The sequence below is a fragment of the Anolis carolinensis genome, chromosome 2 (genome assembly GCF_035594765.1).
Source record: "Anolis carolinensis isolate JA03-04 chromosome 2, rAnoCar3.1.pri, whole genome shotgun sequence".
Classification (NCBI taxonomy): domain Eukaryota; kingdom Metazoa; phylum Chordata; class Lepidosauria; order Squamata; family Dactyloidae; genus Anolis; species Anolis carolinensis.
Window position 1 is genome coordinate 179,200,581 of NC_085842.1, and position 23,080 is coordinate 179,223,660.

General features: G+C 40.6%; 1 protein-coding gene across 5 annotated transcripts in view; it reads right to left on the reverse strand.

The window, feature by feature from the left end:
- wnk3 (WNK lysine deficient protein kinase 3) overlaps positions 1 to 23,080 on the reverse strand; it is a 148,966-nt gene that overhangs the window by 104,361 nt on the left and 21,525 nt on the right. For all 5 annotated transcript variants that reach the window (XM_062971191.1, XM_062971192.1, XM_062971193.1 and 2 more), the window contains exon 2: positions 19,884 to 20,540. In XM_062971191.1, coding sequence (XP_062827261.1) covers positions 19,884 to 20,408 — 525 coding nt within the window. In that variant the 5' untranslated portion in view covers positions 20,409 to 20,540. The remainder of the gene's footprint in view (positions 1 to 19,883; positions 20,541 to 23,080) is intronic.

The following is a 23,080-nucleotide window of genomic DNA, read 5'->3' on the forward strand; positions in this document are numbered from 1 at the left end:
AGCTTCAACTATTAGAGATCAGCAGCCAGATTACTCACTGGAGCATCATACAGTGAGTATACAACTCCTATGTTGGGGCATCTTCACTGGCTGCCAGTCTGCTTCTGAGCTAAATACAAAGTGCTAGTTATTAACTATAAAGCCCTAAATGGCTCAGAGCCAGACTACTTGAATAACCGCATCTCCATTTACAAACCAGCTTGATCAGTCTGTGGGGGAGGCCCTCCTCTCGATCCCAATCCGTCTCAAATGTGGTTGGTGGGAACGAGAGGGCCTTCTCCATGATTGCCCCCCCGGCTCTGGAACTCCCTCCCTAAAGAATTTAAAATTGTCTCCTCTCTCCTCTCCTTAAAAAGCTTTTAAAAACACATTTATGCACTTTAGCACATGGAGAGGAAGACTAACTACACCTTATATACAGGCCAACTTGATGTTGAACATCTATCTCTGTTAATATGCTGTATACCATCTTAACCCAATTATTTTAGTCAAAGAGTTTTTAATGGATTTAATATGTTAAATATGTTAAATGAATTATGTTATGTTTATTTAAGCTGTTTTTGGATTTGCTATGTTTCACTGCCACTGAATGTTTGTCATTGTTATAAGCAGCCCTGAGTCCCCTTGGGGAGATACCACAGAGTGGGCTATAATAAAAATTATTATTATTATTATTATTATTATTATTATTATTATTATTATTATTATTACACAGCAAACAAGATAGACATGCTGGATTTCGTATCACAAAATCACAAGTCAAACTATTATTATTATTATTATTAATAATAATAATAATAATATGTTTATTTTCCTGGGAAGGGCGAATCATAGCTTTCATCAGAATCTGAAGAGGGCCTGTCACCTCCAAAAAGCAAAAGAGCTACTGTTCTAGAGCTAGATAAGGACATTTTTGTAAAAGGCCTACCCTTAAAGTACAATTAAATTAGCCTGATTCTGAGTTTTTAACTCAGTAGTTCAACAGACCATCATAACAGCCTGCATGTAAACAAAGTGCCAGAGGAAGAAGAGTTAACTCGTGTCACCTGTAAAAGAGAAAGCCACTCAGGCAAGTACAGATAAACATTCTCCCTCACCATTTCAGTCTTTGTGCAGTTTCCCACAAATGAAATTGGAAGAGTAATCCACCTGGATGTGGAGCATAATCCACTTTAAAATGTGGGTGTGCTGTGCTGAACAAGGAACCCTGTGGTCAGCACAGCCCATCCAGAAAATGCTTCTCTTCAAGATTGAACACCTTGGATGTTGTGTATAACATATACAGTAGAATATGTTGGATAATAAGGAGGGATTAAGGAAAAGCCTATTAAACATCAAATTAGGTTATGATTTTACAAATTAAGCACCAAAACATCATGTTATACAACAAATTTGACAGAAAACGTAGTTCGATACGCAGTAATGTTATGTTGTAATGACTGTATTTACGAATTTAGGACCAAAATATCATGAAGTATTGAAAACATTGACTACAAAAATGCGTTGGATAATATAAAATGTTGAGACTCTACTGTATTAGAAAATAGTCAGGCAACATTTGGGTTAAGAAAAACCCCTGACGAATGTGGTGGAGAATGCAAAATTTTATTCCCTGAGGGGTTTAGCAAAGCTTGATAGTGGACAAGCACTAACCGGCCAAGCACTAAGCAGGCCTTTTTGAAGACCTTCAGGTTGGATGATGGAACTGGAGTGTTGCAGTTCTTCAGTGTGCAAAGCCACTGTCCATCTTACTTTCCATAAAAGTAGAAAGAATTCAAAAAGGACACAGGTGACAGAAACTACCTTAAATTAGTTCTAGCACTGGCAAGTGCCTGCTCAGGATGATATTGTTTAGATAACAATTAGGAACAAGGCTATCACTATCCGTATTTGGAAAAGTGGTAAACATGAGAGAAAGCCTACTGGTGGGAAAGGATAAAGGTTTATCTATCACTCCATTAACTGGTTCACCAAATGATGTAGAAAAAACATGTAGCAAGAAAGTGTAAAGTATAAATAACTACAGTAGAGTTTCACTTATCCAACATAAATGGGCTGGCAAAACGTTGGATAAGTGAAAATGTTGGATAATAAGGAGGGATTAGGGAAAAGCCTATTAAACATCAAATTATGTTATGATTTTACAAATTAAGCACCAAAACATAATGTTTTATAACAAATCGACAGAAAAAGCAGTTCAATACACGGCAACATTATGTATTACAGTAGAGTCTCATCCAAAATAAACGGGCCGGCAGAATGTTGGATAAGCGAATATGTTGGATAATAAGGAGGGATTAAGGAAAAGTCTATTAAACATCAAATTAGGTTATGCTTTTACAAATTAAGTACCAAAACATAATGTTATACCACAAATTTGACAGAAAAAGTAGTTCAATACACAGTAATGCTATGTAGAAATTTCTGTATTTACGAACTTGGCACCAAAATATCACGATGTATTAAAAACATTGACTACAAAAAAGCGTAGGATAATCCAGAACGTTGGATAAGCGAGTGTTGGATAAGTGAGACTCTACTGTAATTAATATATTTACGAATCTAGCACCAAAATTTTGCAATGTATTGAAAACACTGACCACTAAAACATTGGCTACTAACAAATTGACTACAAATAAAGATAGAATGGCATAAAATGAAATTAGAGTAACAAGATTGTCGGAAAATAAATGTGTAAAAAGTTCAGTCCTTGCTGCTTAGAGAAACAGTTGTAGATCCAGGTGGGAGGCAGACTGCACTGGATAATCCAGAACGTTGGATAAGCGAATATTGGATAAGTAAAACTCTACTGTATTTACAATAGAGTCTCACTTATCCAACACAATTTACAAATTTAGTATCAAAATATCATGATATATTGAAAACACTGACTACAAAAATGTGTTGGAGAATCCAGAACGTTGGATAAGCGAATATTGGATAAGTAAAACTCTACTGTATTGTAATAAAATCTGGAAGAGGAAAATACTATTTATCTGACTTTAGTTCAGATTAAACCTAGCAAAGTCAAATGTCTAGACAGATCTGTATTAGATATGATTATAGGACAAAAGTATATAAATCCATATTCCAAACCTTATATTACATTCATTCAGAATATTTCCTCCCTGAATTTGTATTTGGAAGTGAGACAGTGAAATGGGAGATGGCTACTTACTAACATTTGATAGGGGTTAAAATACTGGTTATCTATTAAGAATGAAAGTTGGACACAACACTGGCAGGATGTCACCTTGACTCTGTACTGTAGTCTTCAGAAACAGGATTAACGGTAGGTCCTCTATGTGGAGAAGATGGTGAAATGCTAACAGGGGACAGGGAAAAGGCAAAGCTGCTCAACACCTTTTTTGGCTCAGTCTTGTCCCAAAGGGAGATTGGTGTTCAACCTGAGCAATATGGAGCCAATGAGGCAATAGGGGAAATACAACCCAAAATAGGTAAAGAAGTAGTCCAAGAATACCTGGCTACTCTAAATGAATTCAGGTCCTCACGGCCAGATGAAGTACATCCAAAAGTATTGAAGGAACTAGCAGAAGTAATTTTAGAACCACTGGCATTAATCTTTGAGAATTCTTGGAGAGCAGGAGAAATCCCAACAGACTGGAGGACAGCAAATGTTGTCCCTATCTTCAAGAAGGGGAAAAAGGGAACCCAAACAATTACCGTCCAGTCAGCCTGACATCAATACCAGGAAAGATTCTGAGGCAAATCATTAAGTAAGCAGTCTGCAATCACTTAGAAAGGAATGCTATGATTAATAAAAGTCAGCATGGATTTCTCAAAACCAAGTCATGCCAGACTAATCCTACCTCTTTTTTCGATAAAATTACAAGCATGGTAGATGCAGGGAATGCTGTGGATATCATGATTTCAGTAAGGCCTTCAACAAAATCTCCCATGACATTCTTGCAAACAGTTAAATGTGGGCTAGGCATTACTATTTTTTTATAAAATAGTCTTTATTTATCTTTTAATATATACAGTACATATAAAAACATAAGGGTGGGGGAAGGTGGGGAGGGATGTGGGATTGGGTTGGGGTTTAGGGATTTAAGGGAAATTGGAGAGGGGAAGGGGAGAGGTAAGTGAAGGAGTGGGTTAGGATATGAATTAGGATTACAGAAGGGATGGGGGAGGTTTACTTCCAGGTCAGTTTCAGTGGTTGTTTTTATTGGACGTAGTTACTTTGTATTTATCTTCATTCGTTTTTTGTTTACTTTCAGTCTTTCTCTTATGTTGAAATTGATGGGGAGGGGTATTTTGCTTATTAAGTATCTTATTTTTCTTTCTTTTACCCTATATTTCTTTGCTTTAAATACAGTAGAGTCTCACTTATCCAAGCTAAACATACAGTAGAGTCTCACTTATCCAATGTTCTGGATTATCCAACGCATTTTTGTAGTCAATGTTTTCAATACATTGTGATATTTTGGTGCTAAATTCGTAAATACAGTAATTACTACATAGCATTACTGCGTATTGAACTACTTTTTCTGTCAAATTTGTTGTATAACATGATGTTTTGGTGCTTAATTTGTAAAATCATAACCTAATTTGATGTTTAATAGCCTTTCCTTAATCCCTCCTTATTATCCAACATATTCGCTTACCCAACGTTCTGCCGGCCCGTTTATGTTGGATAAGTGAGACTCTACTGTAGTTCAATACACAGTAATGTTATGTTGTAATTACTGTATTTACAAATTTAGCACCAAAATATCACGATATATTGAAAACGTTGACTTTGACAAAAATGGCTTGGATTATCCAGAGGCTTGGATAAGCAAGGCTTGGATAAGTGAGACTCTACTGTAGTTCTCTACTTGATTCCAGTCAGTTTTGTTTCTCAGTCTTCCTTATTGTTTGGCTATCAAAAAGATCAATCTGTCCATATTCTTTGTTTCTAGTACTTTAATCAACCATTCTTCTATCGAGGGGATTTTATTTTGTTTCCAATATCTTGCATATGTGATTGTTGCGGCTGTTGACAAATATGTTAATATTTTTTCTTCATTTGTATTTTAGAGATATTCAATAAGTAATTTCAGGGAGTTATTGAAATTTGACACCTAAAATTTTCTGAGTATTTTCATGTATTTTGTTCCAAAATTCCTTTGTTTTTACAAGCCCATCACATATGATGATAAGATCCTTCTTCTTCCCCACATTTCCAACATTGCTTGAGGCTTTTTTTATTGTTCCTAATTTTTTTTGGTGTGATATACCACCTATACAGCATTTTCATCAAGTTTTCCTTCAAGTTATATGAATATGTGAATTTAATTTTCCTGTTCCAGCAGGCCTCCCATTCTTCCATTTGGATGAGTCTTCCAATACTTCTTGCCCATTTGCTCATACTATTTTTAACTACAGTAGAGTCCCACTTATCCAACATAAACAGGCTAGCAGAACGTTGGATAAGCGAATATGTTGGATAATAGGGAGGGATTAAGGAAAAGCCTATTAAACATCAAATTAGGTTATGATTTTACAAATTAAGCACCAAAACATCCTGTTATACAACAAATTTTACAGAAAAAGTAGTTCAATATGCAGTAATGCTAAGTAGTAATTACTGTATTTACGAATTTAGCACCAAAATATCACTATGTATTGAAAACATTGACTACAAAAATGTGTTGGATAATCCAGAATGTTGGATAAGCGAATGTTGGATAAGTGAGACTATACTGTAATTCCGTTTCAGTATTCCATTCAAGTAGAATTTTATATATTTGAGTAATAACTTTTCTTTCTGAAAATAGTATTTTGTCCCATAAATTATCTTCCTCCATAAAACCTTGACTTTTATCTTTCTTAAAGTGTTCTTTAAGAAATGATTTGCAAGATGGCGGCGTGTCAGCAGGAGCCTTGACGAGCTCAGTGGCTGGAAGACCTGAATTGCCACGAAAGCTCGCCGTTCCGTCTTCTACCTCCCCCAAACCCTGTCTCTACCTTGAGGATTGGGGTGTAGGCCCTGGCAAGAAGTTGCCGTGCCAGGCTGGGCTGCAAGGGCTGGGGGAAGAGGCCCAGTAAGTTGTCCTGCGGTCGCCATTCCATCACGTCAACCTCTTCCCCTGCCTTCTGCGGGTCTCCCGGATCTGGGCTGCGGCGGCCTCACGGCCACGGTGAATCAGAGGGCATTGGGGCTGGGTTGGTTGCCCTCCAGTCCCCAGCCCTCTCTGTCACCAGCGCCAGGAGAAAACTTCTTTGGAGGGCCTTCTAATCCTGCTAGCAGCCCGAGTGGGCATCATTTGGCCCAGGCGGCCTCCGCTGCGGCCTCCAACTGGCTCCGTGTGATCTTCATGCAGCCTCCATGCGGCCTTCTAACTGGACAACTTCGGGCCTCAGCATTGTCATCTTGCTGTGCTAGCAGGTAGGCCAAGCCGGGAGTCGCGCAACCATCCTGCCGTTCTGCCGAACCGGGGAACGGCCCCGGTGAGAGGTTTTCCCTCTCCCGCTCCGCCTGCCACCTTCCTGTGACTGCTTCCCTCTCCAGCAAGGAAAGGGAAGCTGCTGCAATATCGGGTTGCAAGCTTGGCCTTGAGAGGAGGAGGAAAGTAAGAAGAGAGGAAGAAGAAGTGATCCTTGCAGTGATCCTTGCAGCCATTTTCCAGCCTGTGGCTGTGTCTCCCTCCTCCCTGCCCCCTATTTCCAGCCCCAAATTGCTTTCAACAATTTGCGGAGGCCTGGGCTGAATAACATTGGGAGGAAATTGCTGGAGGAGACAGGAGGCCTTGGCTTGTTTTACGGAGCCCCTGAGCCCTTGATTTACAATCTGCTGCCACTCTATGGACAAGGAGGCATTCCTCCACAAGGAACTATCATCGTCGCTGCTTTAGAGAGGCCGCCTCACCAGACCGGGAGGCGGCCTCCACCGGGGATTACCATCACTGTTGCCCTTGAGGGGCTGCCTTGCCGGACTGAGTGGCGGCCTCCATTGGGGACTGCAGTTGTTGTTGTGTGTGGAGACTGTTGTTGCTGTTGTTTTTAGTCTATATTGTTTTTAAATTGCACTGGGCCATTATCATTTTGTTTTTTAGTGTTAGAAGATAAACATCTTAAGATAGGAGGGCTAGCTTGGTTAGAAGAAGGCAGGCCTGGCAAGGGGCTGAGATATTACGAAATTCCCTATGTGTTAATGGTATAGTTTATTGATGGTTATTGAGGGTAAGAGCAGGTAAACAAGAATGCTGGTTGAAAGCATGTAAATAGCAGAGAATTGGTTGGAAAGTTGTAGGTAGGGAAAAGGAAAGAGAAGGTTATCAGGAAGGTTAAGTTTAAGAAAGGAATTGAGTGGTAATAATTGTGAGTGTTGGAAGGGTATTAGAGAATGAATCAGACGGACATATATGGGAATTACGAACTAGCTCAGCTATGTCATCTTATGGGCAGGTCCTTTAGTCTCGTTCTGTCACAACTAGTAACTCTGAACGAGAAAATAGATCACCTCCTTAAAGGGGTCTCATTGCTGGTAAATAACCCCATACAGCATGATGTCCCTGAGGAGGAGAATATTATGGTACATAATTCAACGGAGACCAGTTGGTCACCAGATTTGGCTGGGGAGGAAGAGGGTGGGCAACAAAACTGTACAAGGAAGTAATGTAGGAAAATGGGGACAACGATGGGAAGGTTTTCTGGGACTCTAAAAGGGCATGGAACAGATGGGAATATGGAGTTAGATTTGGGAGCGTCGAAGCAGACTATGAATTCTCAGTTGGAGATGGGACTTTTCCCCTTCATATGCAGTGCGCCATCGTGAAGACCTTTTTCAACCAGAACAACTGGCGCTTGAAATTAGAGACTCTTGACTGAACAGGGGCAGATGGACCTCAAAAAGAGCGATCCAGAGGTCCTTGGCCCAAATTCTATCAAGGAGCCTGACAGAAGTCAAGATTAAGACCATTACTTGGCTTTATAAGGACTTTCAATCCTATGATCGCTCGATACGCCTCATTACCACCTTTGAGGACAAGTTTATAATGGAAGAACTATGGGCACTCAGGTGTTGGCTGAATTCATGGGGTATCACCCTTAGAAGAGTAATTGTGGACCCTTGGATTCGTCCCCTCATGGCTGACCTGATTTCACATTTCCAAGCCCCTACTAGGCCCAGGGATAACAGGGCGCTTAATCCTTCATGTAGGTCCTTTCATCCCGTAAATTCTTATTCAGATATCTCCGCCCAACCCTCCTCCATATCCTGCCCACATTCCTTGTCCTTTATTAGAGAGACCCCCCGCCCCTGATAGTTTCCACCTGTCCCTTTCCCCAGATACAAGTCAAGATGGAAGTCCTTACGGCTCTCTGGATTCAAAGAGCTGACTAGGACCTCTTAACAATACTTCTATTGAACCTGATTCCCTGGGGGGGTGGGGGCCGGGGGTGGGGGGTCCCATCAAGGTCGTGTGGGGGTGGGGAAGGCGTGGTCTCCAGATTCCCAGGGAGAAGCGCAACAGAGTTCTTGTGACCCTGGAGAAGGATAGGTGTGGTAACCCCCTTGGCAGCCCCTCCGAGCTGAAGGTCCTGCTACTTAATGCCAGATCCATCAATGGTAAAGCATCAACCATCCAGGATTTAATCCTGGATGAGCGGGCGGATCTGGCATCACCGAGACCTGGTTGGATGAGCTGGGTGGGGTAAGTCTTACCCAGCTTTGTCCTCCGGGTTCGGGGTGCATCAGCAGGCCAGGCCTGGAGGGCGGGGAGGTGGGGTCGTGGTTGTCTTTTGGCAGCCCATCGCCCTGGTCAGATGCGCCGTTCCGCAATCTGCTGGATTTGAGTGTGTCCACTTGAAGGTGGGAACCCGGGACAGGTTGGGGATTCTGCTGGTGTACCGTCCACCCCGCAACACAGCATTCTCCCTGTCTGAGCTAGCAGAGGTGGTCTCTAGCGTGGTGTTAAATTCCCAGCGCCTGATAGTGCTGGGTGACTTCAACATCCATGCTGAGGCCACCTTAACAGGTGCAGCTCAAGAATTCATGGCCGCCATGACGACCATGGGACTGTCCCAAGTAATATCGGGTCCCACTCATCAAGCTGGACATACACTCAACCTATCTTTGTTGCGAGCGACGGTTTGGTCAGAGTGGAAGAACAAATTATTCTTCCATTGTTATGGTCCGACCATTATCTGATCACTTTAAGACTCACCGTGACCTTAAACCTCAGCAGGGGTGGGGGACCCATTAAAATGGTCCACCCCAGGAGGCTTATGGATCCCGATGGTTTCCTGAGGTCTCTTGGGGATCTGCCTGCCATGGAGGCTGACGATCCTGTTGATGCCTTGGTTGACCGCTATAATAATGAGATAACCAGGGCAATAGACACGATCACACCCGAACGTCCCCTCTTGTTGTGTGGAGTCGCCCCAGCCTCCTGGTTTACCAGGGAGCTCGCGGAGATGAAATGCGCAAGAAGGAGACTAGAGTGCCGCTGGCGGACATCTCGTGATGTCTCTGACCGAGCACTGTCTAGAGCCGCTATTAAGGCCTATTCCGTGGCGTTACGGGCAGCCAGGAAGGCTTTCTCGACTGCTCGCATCGCGTCTGCAACAAATAGACCATCAGAGTTGTTTCGGGTCGTCGGGGAGCTCCTCCACCCTCCTGAGGTTGGAGAAGCACCCGAGGACTCGGCAACTCGGTGTAGCGAGTTCGCTCACCATTTTGTAGATAAAGTCGCTCAGATTCGTTCCGACTTGGACGCCAGCCTTGATGCAATGCCAGGGGAGGTAACCGGGGCATCTTCTGTTCAAGCTTATGGGATTCGTTTCAGTTTATGCAACCTGATGACGTGGACAAGAGCCTTGGAGTGGTAGAGGGCGACCACCTGTGTCCTTGATCCTTGCCCTTCCTGGCTTTTAAAACAGGTTTGTGAGAATTATTAATGCCGCTTTAGAGCAGAGCAAATTTCCATCTCGCCTTAAACACGCCATAGTGAGGCCAGTTCTGAAGAAGGTTTCTTTAGATTCTGCCGTTTTAAGTAACTTCCGACCAATCTCCATCCTCCCTTTTTTGGGAGCCGGTGGTTGCCTCTCAGCTGCAGGTATTCTTGGATGATACTGATTTTCTGGACCAATCACAGTCTGGATTCAGACCTGGTTATAGTACTGAGACGGCTTTGGTCGCCTTGGTGGATGACCTCCGCAGGGAACTGGACAGGGGGAGTGTTCTTTTGGACGTCTGGTTCTTTTGGACATCTCACCTGCTGGTTCTTTTGGACATCTCAGCGGCTTTCGATACCATCAACCATGGTAATAATAATAATAATAATAATAACAATAATCCAGAGAGACGTCCCCTTCTGGGACGTCTCTCTGGATTGGGCCTTGGGGGCACAGCTTTGCTGTGGCTCCAGTCCTTTCTGGAAGGCCGTTCCCAGTTGGTGAAGCTGGGAGACTCCTGCTCGGACCCCTGGCCATTGACCTGTTGGGTCCCGCAAGGTTCTATTCTGTCCCCCATGCTTTTTAATATCTACATGAAACTGCTGGGAGAGGTCATCCAGAGTTTTGGAGTTTGGTGCCATCTCTATGCAGATGACACCCAACTCTACTACTCTTTTCCACCAAAATCAAAGGAAGCCCCTCGGATACTGGACCAGTGCCTGGCCGCTGTGTTGGTCTGGATGAGGGTGAACAAGCTGAAGCTTAATCCTGACAAGACAGAGGTCCTCCAGGTCAGTCATATGTCTGATCGGGGCATAGGGTGGCTACCTGTGCTTGACAAGGTTGCACTCCCCCTGAAGGCGCAGGTCCGCAGCTTGGGGGTCCTCCTGGACTCAGCGCTGACACTTGATGCTCAGGTGTCGGCGGTGGCTGGGAGGGCCTTTGCACAACTAAAACTTGTGCGCCAGCTGCGACCGTACCTCGAGAAGTCGGACTTGGCTATGGTGGTCCATGCCTTAGTTACCTCCAGACTGGATTATTGCAATGCGTCGAAAGCCTTCTCGGGATCAATTTTTACTAGAAAGACTTCCTTTCGTATATTTAGGTCGTAATGTACATCTAGTATGATTCGAACATTATCTTTAAGATATCTGTTTGGTAAAAAAAACCAACCTGGTCTTCGTTAATCCAATTATTTAGAACATTTTTGATTCTCTCTGCTAATATACTGGTAAAAATCTTATAATCTACTTTAAGTAGGGAAATTGGCCTATCATTTTTAATCTCGGTGTCCGTATTTTCTTTGTGAATTACTAAAATTAGAGCTTCTTTCCATGATTCAGGTATGGTTTTTTGTTCTCTTATATTGTTCATAAGTTTTAGTAACTGGGGTGTTAATTCTTTTTCAAAGGTTTTATAGTAAACAGCCGTTAGACTGTCTGGGCCCGGAGCTTTGTTTCCGTCCAACTTCCTAATTGCTATTTGAATTTCTTTTTGGATGATTTTTCATGTCAGGATTGCTATGTAGTAATTACTGTATTTACAAATTTACCACCAAAATATCACAATGAATTTAAAACACTAACTACAAAAACATTGACTACTAAAAGGCAGAGTGCGTTGGATAATCCAGAACATTGGATAAGCGAATGTTGGATAAGTGAGATTCTACTGTAATACGAAATAATTACTGTGGTAGAATACAGAACAATATAATCTCTAAAACCAGGACAGTAAATAAAGAGCAACACTTGCTCTGTCAAATTTGTTGTATAACATGATGTTTTGGTGCTTAATTTGTATAATGATTACCTAATTTGATGTTTAATCGGCTTTTCCTGAATCCCTTCTTATTATCCAACATATTCACTTATCCAACGTTCTGCCGGAGTGTTTATGTTGGATAAGTGAGACTCTAGTGTATATTTATAATCTTATATTATCTGCTTAGAACTGGATTATATGAGCCCCCTTCTACACAGCTGTATAAAATGCACACTGAAGTGGATTATATGGCAGTGTGGAGTCAAGATAATCCAGTTCAAAGCAGATAATATAAGATTATAAATGGGTTATATAGCTGTGTGGAAGGGCCTTGAGTCTACACTGCCATATAATCCAGTTTAAATCAGATAATCTGTATTTTATAGGCAGTGTGGAAGAGGCCTAAGTGAGGCCTAACTCTGCCTGCCCCTGGGCTAAGTGGGTTGCTAGGAGACCAAGTGGGTGGAAGTTAGCCTTCTAACTGGCAGCAATTGGATAAAAAAAATTATTCCTCTTCCTCTAATTAGGACTTTATTTTTCTTTTCTTTTTGTTGTATGAACGTAGAGGCATGGATGAGGGGTTGTGCTGCCAACTTTAGTGTTTCTGGGATGTGTAGTTTTGTTGTTTTGTCCTAGGCCGAAATTTCATTACCCTTTTTTATATAGATAGATGGCGGTGGAGGAGTTGGGGTAGGGTTTGTGTTGTCAGACTATTGCAGCTGTAACATCTACTAGAAAGGTATATGTCCTGTTTTAGAACCATTGGTTAATTGTGGAATTGTGCAATAGAAAAAATTAATATCCCAGCTGCCAGTCAACACTGGAGCAGAGATGAGGAATAATGGAGAGCTGGAGAGAGTTCCATGAGGTTGGGAGTTTCACATCCCTGTGCTCCTTAGTCATAGGAGATGCGGAAAAAGGGGGAGGCAGCTCAGGGACCGCAAGAGAACTTTTGTGGTCCCTGGCAGAGAACCAATTCCCTTCTATGGCAGCTGCACTGGCTGCCAGTCTGCTTCCAGACTAAATACAAAGTGCTGGTTATTATCTATAAAGCCCTAAATAGTTCAGCCCCAGGTTATTTGACTAACCACATCTCCACATATAAACCACCACGGACACTGCGATCTGCGGCGGAGGCCCTGCTCTCGGTCCCACCCTCCATTTCAAGTGCAGTTGGTGGCAACAAGAGAGGAGGCCTTCTCTGTGATTGCCCCTCGCTTCTGGAACTCCCACCACAAACATTTTTAAAGGCCCCCTCTATCCTCTCCTGTAAAAACTTTTTTAAAACCCATCTTTGTGCTTCAGCCTATGGAGAGGAGGAGGACTGAATTATCTTAATATACAACCTTGTTTGGATGCTGGAAACCCACCCTGCCTCTGTTGGTTGTAAACAATTTTACACTGTTAATGCACTTTAGTGGTCAGATTGTATTACAATGTAAATGTATTTGATGAGATTCTATTATGATTTTAATTAATTATTTTGTTTTAATTCACGTACTTTTGATTAGTTATTATAAGTTTATACTGACGTTGTTTCAGTCACTGGTTTGATTTGGTTTTTGTTCTCATGATGGCATTGAATGTTTGCCACTTTTAGTTCTGGAACCGCCCTGAGTCTCCTCGGAGAGATAGAGCGAGTTATAAAGTTTATTATTATTATCTTGGACCACTATTCTGTTCTAAACAAGGGGACATCACTCCATTGCTTTCTCTGCCTTCATGCATTTTACCAATTTCTTGGACTTTGTTCTCTTTCCATGACTAGACAAAAACTAAGTTAGGTAATAAAGTACAATACATTTTTAACCAGTCAGAGCTGTGATGCAAACTTTGATTTAATTACTTCTTTACTTGCAATATACATAAGGAAAGAAAAACAAGTATAAAGAGTTTCTAGGGAAACTTTAAAAGGGATTTAAAATAGATTTTGGCAGTAAAATGGATGCGGAGTTATGAGAGCTAATAAGTAAAAGTAGCAACAAAAAATCCTGAGCAGACAGAGTCAAGCTTTTCTAATCTCCCAGCCCTAGAATGGTCATATGCATGTGGACGATTTGGCTAAAGACTATGTAGCACTTCTTACACTGTTTTTTTTCAAAAAGCTTTTACTTCTTTCTCTTTCTTTCAGTAAAAATGAATATGCATACCCACTCACTATTTTTTTGATGAAGAATACAGAAAGGAGATATTACAAACTAGGCCAAAAGGTATTGGCACAGCCTAGATATAAACCCATGATTTTTGATAATGTTTTGCTCTCCAAAGCAATGTGAGTTAAGGGTGTTGAGATAGCAAAGCATTTCTCACATAGAGGTTTTTTTTTATCGTGTCAGAAGCAACTTGAGACCATACTGCAAGTTGCTTCTGGTGTGAGAGAATTAGCTGCCTACAGAGACTTTGCCCAGGGGATGCCCGGGTGTGTTATCATCCTACTGGGAGTCTTCTCTCATATCCTCACAAGCTAGAGCTGATGGGCGCTCACCCCGTCTCTCAGATTCGAACCCAACCTTCAAGTCAGCAGTCCAGCTGGCACAAGGGTTTGTGGGGATGAGGGAGAGGGCCTTCTCAGTGACCTGCCCCCCGGCTCTGGAACTCCCTCCCTAGGGAGATTAGGTTAGCACCTACGCTGGCCACATTCCACAAAAATTTAAAGACTTGGATGTTTCAACTGTGCATTTGAACAGTAGGTTTGTTTTCATCACCATCCAGTCTTAACAATTTACTGCCCTAACCCTCAGCACTTTACCCTATCCCTGAATCTCGTTGCCTTGCATTTTTGCGCATGCCTGCCTTCTCTGTAATTTCTTACTAGCCCCACCGTTTAGTCCTGATGTTTGCTATGTATTTTATGAATCTTATTTTACTGTTATTGTTTTAATTATATATGCTGTTCTATTGTTTTATCTGTTGATCGGGCTTGGTCCCCATGTGAACCGCTCAGAGTCCCCACGGGGAGACTGAAGCCGATTATAAAATTATTATTATTATTATTATTATTATTATTATTATTATTATTATTATTATTATCAAACCCATTGTGCCACTGCAATGGGTAATCAGCTATAGAATCCACTACTACGGCAATAATTTAAATAATAATGTTAATTATGTTTTAAGGAAAGGCCCAAATAACTTTGCAGAACAGGGATACTTCCAGTTGACTGCACCACCAAGTAATGTGCTTCATCAGCTTAAGAAGAAAAAAAATTCTAAAAGAAATTCTTCCATTTCCCCTCATACAAAATCAAAAAAATTAAAAGTACAACCATCCAGGTTCTACATTCCATTTCATTTTTCCATGCTGTCTTACTTTCAAAAAAACAGATTTAAAAGGAAACTGCAACAACTACAGGCAGTTCGCAAGTTACGAAAAAGGACAGGTTCTGCAGGTTTTTTCTCAAGCTGAATTTGTTTGTAAGTCAGAACAGGTACATTTTTTAATAGTAACTCCAGCCAAATATGGATATTTATGAAGATAGATAGCTTTGGATAGAATAGGGAAGGGTTAACACCCCTGTGGCATTCATTTTGATGTCTGTGCCCCTGTTCAGAAGATATCCCCTCACTTTCTGTCCCTGTGGTTTTGAAAAAATTAGATTGTTGTGGAAACAAGAATTGGTGATAAAGCTTCAGCTGACACACTTGTTCCCAAGGATAACTCTTCCAGGAGTGAATTTCCTTTCCCAAGGATAGATTTCTCTCATTTCCTGTTGTCTCACCCCCATTCTTAACTAAGATTTGTTTGCAAGTTGGATGTTTGTAACTCAGGGGCTGCCTGTAATGATTAAATTAAAAATCTTGTCACATGTCACATTTAAGATCCTTTAAATAAATGGTCACTGTAACATTCTCAGCATAATGCTGGCAGAAAGGGTATAGATCCTGATGCTGGATCAATGTTTATTGTAACTGATAAGGCAACACAGTATTAGCTTTGCTTTGAAACAAGACAGCACTGCAGATGAGCTACTTAGTTGCATGGCATGGAAAATTCTGACAACGTTAGGCTGAACTAGCTGTGGAGGAGATTAAACCAATTATTAGGCATACACTAGTTATTCCGCCACCCACTGTGGGGTATGCGGGAGGGGGGGACAACAACCACACACTGTTTTTGAATCACAAATGCTCAACTCAATTTTTCATGACAAAGAAAAAACAAGAAATGACCTAGCTTGCTTCAAAATGTCATTTTCCTTCAGAATAGTCTTTAGCATAAATTTACTTGCTATCCACTATTAGTGTTTATCAATTCCAAAACATGACTACCATAGTGACAATAGGCAAATCCACCTAGAGAAAAGTACATTATGAAGAGAAGAACAGAATTCATATTTAACTGAATAAGAGACTGCCTTATGACTATTTACTATTACAAAACAAAAACGTTTGGAACTAGGAATCCTAAATAACCTCATTTCCTATAAAAACAACAAATTCCCTTGCAGGACTTCAAAAACAGTTATTATAATATAAGTTTATACCAAAATATATTAATATCCAAAATTATACAAGATTTTGTTGGTTTGGCTGCAACAACCTAAAACAGCCACCTCTCTAGAAATTACAAAAACTTCAAGGAGGATGGATAAAACCAACTACTGTGCTCTTCAACAGCCTAGCTCCCACTGGATGTGTTGAATTACCTCTAAATATAACCCCAGCCAGGATGTTAGGTGGAATGATGGAAGATATAGTCCCTACCAGGTTAGAGAAGGCTGTAAGGATGAAGCAAATTACAAGGATCACTCCAAAAGTAATGTGCAGCATTGTATTAAAAATCCAAATTTTATTCTATATCTTTGGTATTTGCAGAAGAATTCTTCCCGCTTCTATTCAAATTTAGTTCAACCCGCTCTCGCACACAGTATTGTCACAGAAGTCCTCCAATAAGGCTTCTGCTCTTTATATCTGTCAGAAGAAATGTGCTGTAATTGAGTTCCTGATTTGTGAGAATGAGACAGTGGGGAACATCCACAAGAGACTGAAGAAAGTGTATAGAGATTACACTATTGGTTGTAGTATTGCCAGTATTCAGGATGCTCCACTAAGCAGCAGACCACACACTGCACAAACTGACAATATGGAGCATGTAAACAAAATAGTTAAGGTTGATAAATGCATAACTGTTAAAGAAATATCACTCTAACTGGGCATTGCGGAAGCAAGTATGTTCAGAATATTGAAACAGTTGCAGCTGAAGAAAGTTTGTGCATGGTGGGTCCTGAGAAAGTTGACAGATGCACACAAGGAAACCCAAAAATACATATGCAGCAAACTCTTGGCTTTAATACTGCGAATGACAACGTCATCCCCATACACCATCTTCGGGTCTGAGGATCATTTTCTGAGTCCCAATGCCCTCTTTGTTTGCTAAATTGACTGAAGATAATGCAAACAAATAGTAATCATCAAACAAACCCATAAAGGGCCAAATGTCTTTGTTTTTAAAAAGTCTTTTTTAATGTTAAAGAATCTGGAGGCTTGATGTTGTGTTATTTTCAAGTTGTTTGAGACAAACATATCACAGGGTTTTCTTGGCAAGATATAGTCAGAGGAGGTTTGCCTTTACCTTACTCTGAGGCTGAGAAAGTGCAACTTGCTGAAGATCACTCAGTGGTTTTCCATGGCTAAACAGAGATTCAATCCTTAATCTCCAGAGTCATAGTCCATCACTGAAACTACCATATTACACTAGCTTCTAGAGATTCCTTTGGAGGCTGCAATATATTTAAAATGCAAATTGCCACTCCTGTGGGCAATTAATTTATCCTTTTAGTTTGGATGGAGAAAAAGATGCCGAGTGGTCAGGAGCTGCATCATCGCCTTCTTTTACTGTAAAAGGTAAAGGTAAAGGTTGCCTGGGTTCTATGAATTAGTCTCCAGTTTAATATTGTATGTTTTATGTTGATTTTAATGATTGTTTTTACTGTAATTGATGTTTTTATTGGATAACTGTTTTATTGCTCTGTTTTGATATTTGATTGTTTTATCGGGCACGGTCCCATGTAAGCCGCCCCGAGTCCCTTCAGGGAGATGGGGCGGGGTATAAAAATAAAGTTATTATTATTATTATTATTATTATTATTATTATAAGGTTTTCCCCTGACGTTAAGTCCAGTCGTGACCGACTCTGGGGGTTGGTGCTCATTTCCATTTCTAAGCCGAAGAGCCGGTGATGTCCGTAGACACCTCCAATGTCATGTGGCCGGCATGACTGCATGGAGTGCCGTTACCTTCCCACCGGAGCGGTACCTATTGATCTACTCACATTTGCATGTTTTCGAACTGCTAGGTTGGCAGGAGCTGGGGCTAACAGCAGGCGCTCATTCCGCTCCCGGGATTTGAACCTGGGACCTTTCAGTCTGCAAGTTCAGCAGCTCAGCGCTTTAACACACTGCGCCACCAAAATTCCTTTCTTAAATACAAAATTCCTTTCTTCTAAATACAAGTATTAAAGTTATAGGAGCAGTCTCTCCTTTCCACCTGTTCATCTTATGAATGGGAAAGTGGAGGCCTTCCCCTACAAATGCCTCTTTCCCTACACATAGAAATGAGTCCTCCTCTGCATTACGAAAAAGACTGATCTCCTCAGCTAATTCACCGTGGCAATCAGATCAGGTGCTGAGAATAATAAATATATATATATAAACTTTATTTCTAGACCACCCTCTCTCCCCTGAGGGACTCAGGGCGGTCAACATACATATAAACGGCAAACATTCAATGCCACAATTTCATGACTAATATCAAATGTAAAATGACAATAAAATACACATTATAATAAAAATTCCACATTAGAAAAAACAATAAATTTAACATAACAGTCAGTAAAAACATTATTGCACAGAGCCAGCGTACACCTTAACTGATTTAAATGACCAAGTTGCTTAAAATGTTCAGTCTTTGATCTAGTTTCACTTAGTCCATAGCTGCTATGGGGTGGCAGTTATGTTAAGAGACTTGCCTCAGAAACCCGAACAGCTGGCAAACTGACTGGGATTTCTGGGAGTTGTAGGCCAAAAACATCTGGGAACCCCAGATTGAGAACCACTGCCATAGAGGGTTATGCTTGACAAGCTAGGATGGAACTAAAGGTTCTAAAATTGTGGATGTCAAGATAAGTAACAATGCAAAATGGCCTCATCATTTGGTGAGTCTCTTGCTATGATGGTCATAGAAATAATCAGCTGAAAAGGACAGAAGGGAAGACAGCCAGGAAATTGTGGTCTGAGGTATGGATACCAATCTGCCTGAAGGTAAGGACAGACAGACAAAGAAAGAAGCCAAAGAAAAGTTGGTATAACACTAGCTGAAAAGGGACATTTGAATAGGCACTAGCCTTATATGCACAGATACATTGAGCACAATCCTAGAGAAATAGCAGATACATTACCTGCAACTGCTAATGCTAAATGATACTGGTATGAAGCAGTATCTGCTTAGGTTGGAGATCACTTGGGAACCAACATATAAATAATGCACTTTAGCAGTCATTTTCTTTACACCTTTCCAAAACAATTCAGCTTGCGAACCAAAGAAAAATTATATTCACAAATGGGTGAACACTATAAAAAGTTCAGATGAAGGCATTCAAACTCAGGTGAGATTTTAACAGAGGAAAAGAGTTCAACAACGGAGGCATAGCATTCTGTGCATTAAAAAAGTTCAAAACAACAGTAAAATCCGCTTTTGCAATTAGAATGAATTGCTCTAAGTTTGCCTGGGAGTACTCAACACGGACACGTTACTAGGCCATATAAATTATTTGTTTGGAATTTTTGTTTGGGGTGAGTTAGTTAACATTGAATGGTTTGGATGTTTTCCCAGTTTGTGTGATGAACTGAGTAAAAACTGAAATAAATATTACAAACACTTCATAAGTTGTAATGATGTGCAGGGGTGACAACAACACTGGCTGGGGCCTGTACCCCAAGTGTTACAGATCCCTCCTGCCTTTTAAGTATATGACAGAAACTAGCAAATGTTTTATGCAACCAGGAAAACTAAGAATTTGCTCTTTTTAGAAAAGTATGCTGAAGTTTCTCAACCTCCTTGAGTCTGCATTAAGATTCCAAGACCATGCTATTCAGCATGATCAGGCTAGGCATATATTTCTGGACATCCCCAAATATACATTTTCAGAGTTGGACTAAATAGTCAATTCTATGCACTACAAAAACATAAATACACGAGTCATCTCTACTAACCTGCAGTTCACACCAAGCAACTTCTACCCAGGTTTCTGTGTCCAGCCCCTTGAAAACTGTTTTGAAGGCTCCTCTTCCCAGCTCAATGTCAAATTTCAGAAATCTTCCACCTGGTGATGTAGCCACAGCCTTCATCTCTGCCTCCTCTTCTATCTCTTTCTTGGTCCTTTCCTTTGAGGCTTCTAAATTCACCTTTGAGCCCTGCTCACTTCTGGCCTCCTGACCAGTTACCAGGATGCTTGCTGAAATATTATCCATCCTCTGGTCACCTACCATGAGTTGTTCTTGTTCGTCCCTGGGAGCAGGCTCCAGAACTTTTTCATCTTCCATTATCTCCACACTCTTTCGGAAGAACCTTTTCCTTTCTGTAGTTGCCCCGGAGGGAGATGGTGTGCCCACATTCTCTTTTGTCCTGGCCTCCATGGTCATAGCGGCATCAACAGAGGGACCCCGACTTTCCAAAGAAACCTCATCAGGTTTCTCTGATTCCTCTGTGCTAGCTGATTCACCAGAGTCTGTAGCCATGACACAGCAGAGTTTTGGCACTTTGATATGTTAAGTGCTTCCCTTCCTCTTCACTTCAGGCACATCATGAGTAACTGCAATGTTACTGGGGACTTACTTCCTCTCAGATTATCATAAGATTCCCATAGCAACCTGTAACAAGGGGGAGGAGAGAGGAGAAGAAAAAGGATTGTTTTAAAAGGTGGAATACAAAGAGCCCAATTTCTAAAATGCAACTTTAATTTCATTCGTCTAGCCTTCCTTCATTCCAACAGCACAAACGTGCTAGATATATGCAATGAATAATAATCACAATAACCTTATTTATATCAATGCTGATCATATTATATATAAAACTGGCCTCAATATCTTAACAGCACATCAAGTTACACTACTGTATACAAAATATGTTACTGTTTGACATATGAATGGAACGCTTGCTGACCTAGATTTGTCTTCCTCTCCTAATTGTTTCAGCTCAACAGCAATTGTAAATTAACTCACCAACTGCTAAAACTGAGGGAAGCTGAACCTCTTAGACATCCCCTTTTGCAATTCATATCATCTCAACCTCAGCTAAAAGCATTAGCAAACTCATCTTGCTGAGAAACCCCTATAACAGGCTCTCGTCTTAGACTAAAAAATGACACAAAGGTCAAAAATTAAATGAAGACATACAACAACATCTAAGTAATACAGAGGACTCCTATTAAGGGACACTGAGAAAATCCTAGTCAAGGTAACTTATGATAAAGTTATGATGATATAACTTCATCATAACCTGACATTATGAAAACTTGGGGTTTTTTTTCCTAACTGCCCCTGTGCAAAAAAGCAGGAGGAGGTGGGAGAGAAATCCTGCTTACATGCACACACACGCGCCATAAACGGTTGTCACAAATCATTCAACATTACAGGAATAGGTTACAAAGCTTTCTGTAATTCCCTTAATAAAAAATCCTAATGCTTATAAATGCATTGGGGTTTTGTTTTGTTTTTTTGGGAGGGGGGAGGGAATGGAACAGAAAAAAGTTAACAGCTTTTCTTAGACACCACTCCCCTGTGTCCTGCTCTGACCACAACTGCTACTTTTAATTGAAATGAAAGAAGCACTTTTATTCTTATATTCTGAATGTGTATTGTAGATGCTTAATAATTAAGTCCAGATAAACTGGTATTTCCTGCTGGCACACTATATTACGAAGGTAACACTGACCATAATGCTGGGGATTTTGTGTGCGGTTTTGAGGCTGTGTATGCAAGAGCTTTCAAATGTTAAGAAAAATCTATTGCTCAATGGAAATGATTTAATCAGTCAGCATACTGTAGCAGCAAAATTCAGGCAAATTGATGAGTGAATGGACTCTATTCAAAACTCTTCAGATACTTACAGTCCTACAGCAAGTTTATTTACAAATATGGAGAGCACTGATTTGCTACTACAAACCCATACATGATCAAAACTCTTCCACTACTCCTTCGACTTAAATGATTTTTGGAAGTCTATATTGGTTTTGAAAATAATCCAATCATCTCCATGTTCTTTTATCAAGTATTTAATCTTTCAAGGGGAAAAAACACATTCAAGATATTCATCTTTTAAAAGAACAAGAGAAAGAACAGAAATAATGGAAATTTATCAGACTGCACATCAGCAACTTGAGATGACCATGAGGAAACCATTCCACTCAACAGCAGAATGCATATTGTATAAGAGAAAGTTTCTAGGAAGCTATTATCGCAGCAGCATCCATAAGAAGCTAACCTGCAGGGCTCCTCAACATCTTTTTAAGACAGTAACTAGTAGACTAGTAAAATGTTTCCTTGAAGAATGGCTGATTTTAAGTGTGTTTTTCCCCAGTGAAGAAACATACACCGATGAAGAAGAATAAATATGTGAACAACTTTACAGAGCATTATTGCACACAAAACTTTTACTGGGCAACAAAAATTTAAAGGCTTATAGAGATCAGGTTTATATATATATATCAGCACTCAATCTCATAGGTGGGAAAATCAAGTCTTTTTTCCAGAAATCCCATTATTTCTAAGTTCATCTCCAAATATAAAAAGCATCCTTTGTGAATATATTTTAATGTTCCATGTCCTCAAAATTCAGACACAACAGAAGTTAATCATGTAGCAATGGAAAAGAAAGCCAATAAAAAAAGAATAAAATACACAGTAAAATTAAAAAGCCACACTCAGAAAATTACAATATATAAGAAAGCAGACACACCCATACCCACATGCACATTTATTGCTAATTAAAAAACTGCTGAGAAATTGATCTTCTACATGATAGTTATAACTCTGAAAAATTAACACTGCAAATTGTTTTACTCTATATTTCCAAAATAATTTAGACTTAGATCAGTTGTGTACAACATTATCAGCCCCAAGGCATGCTCCAGAGCTCCCATAGGGTGCTGGGACATCACATATACACATATACACAAATGGCTACACACATGCATCTGCACATACACCCTAAAGTGGTGAAGAAGACTTTAACCTCTTCATCTCAGCAATGCTATTCAGCTGATCAAACTTATGGAGGAGGGTGAGCTGTGTCACCTATGTCAGTGAGGGTCAACAGGGAGCTCTGGCGTGGGCTGGTTCATGAGGTCATGAAGTCGGAAGTGACTGAATGAATAAACAACACAACAACGAGTTGTGTCAGGGTCACAGAG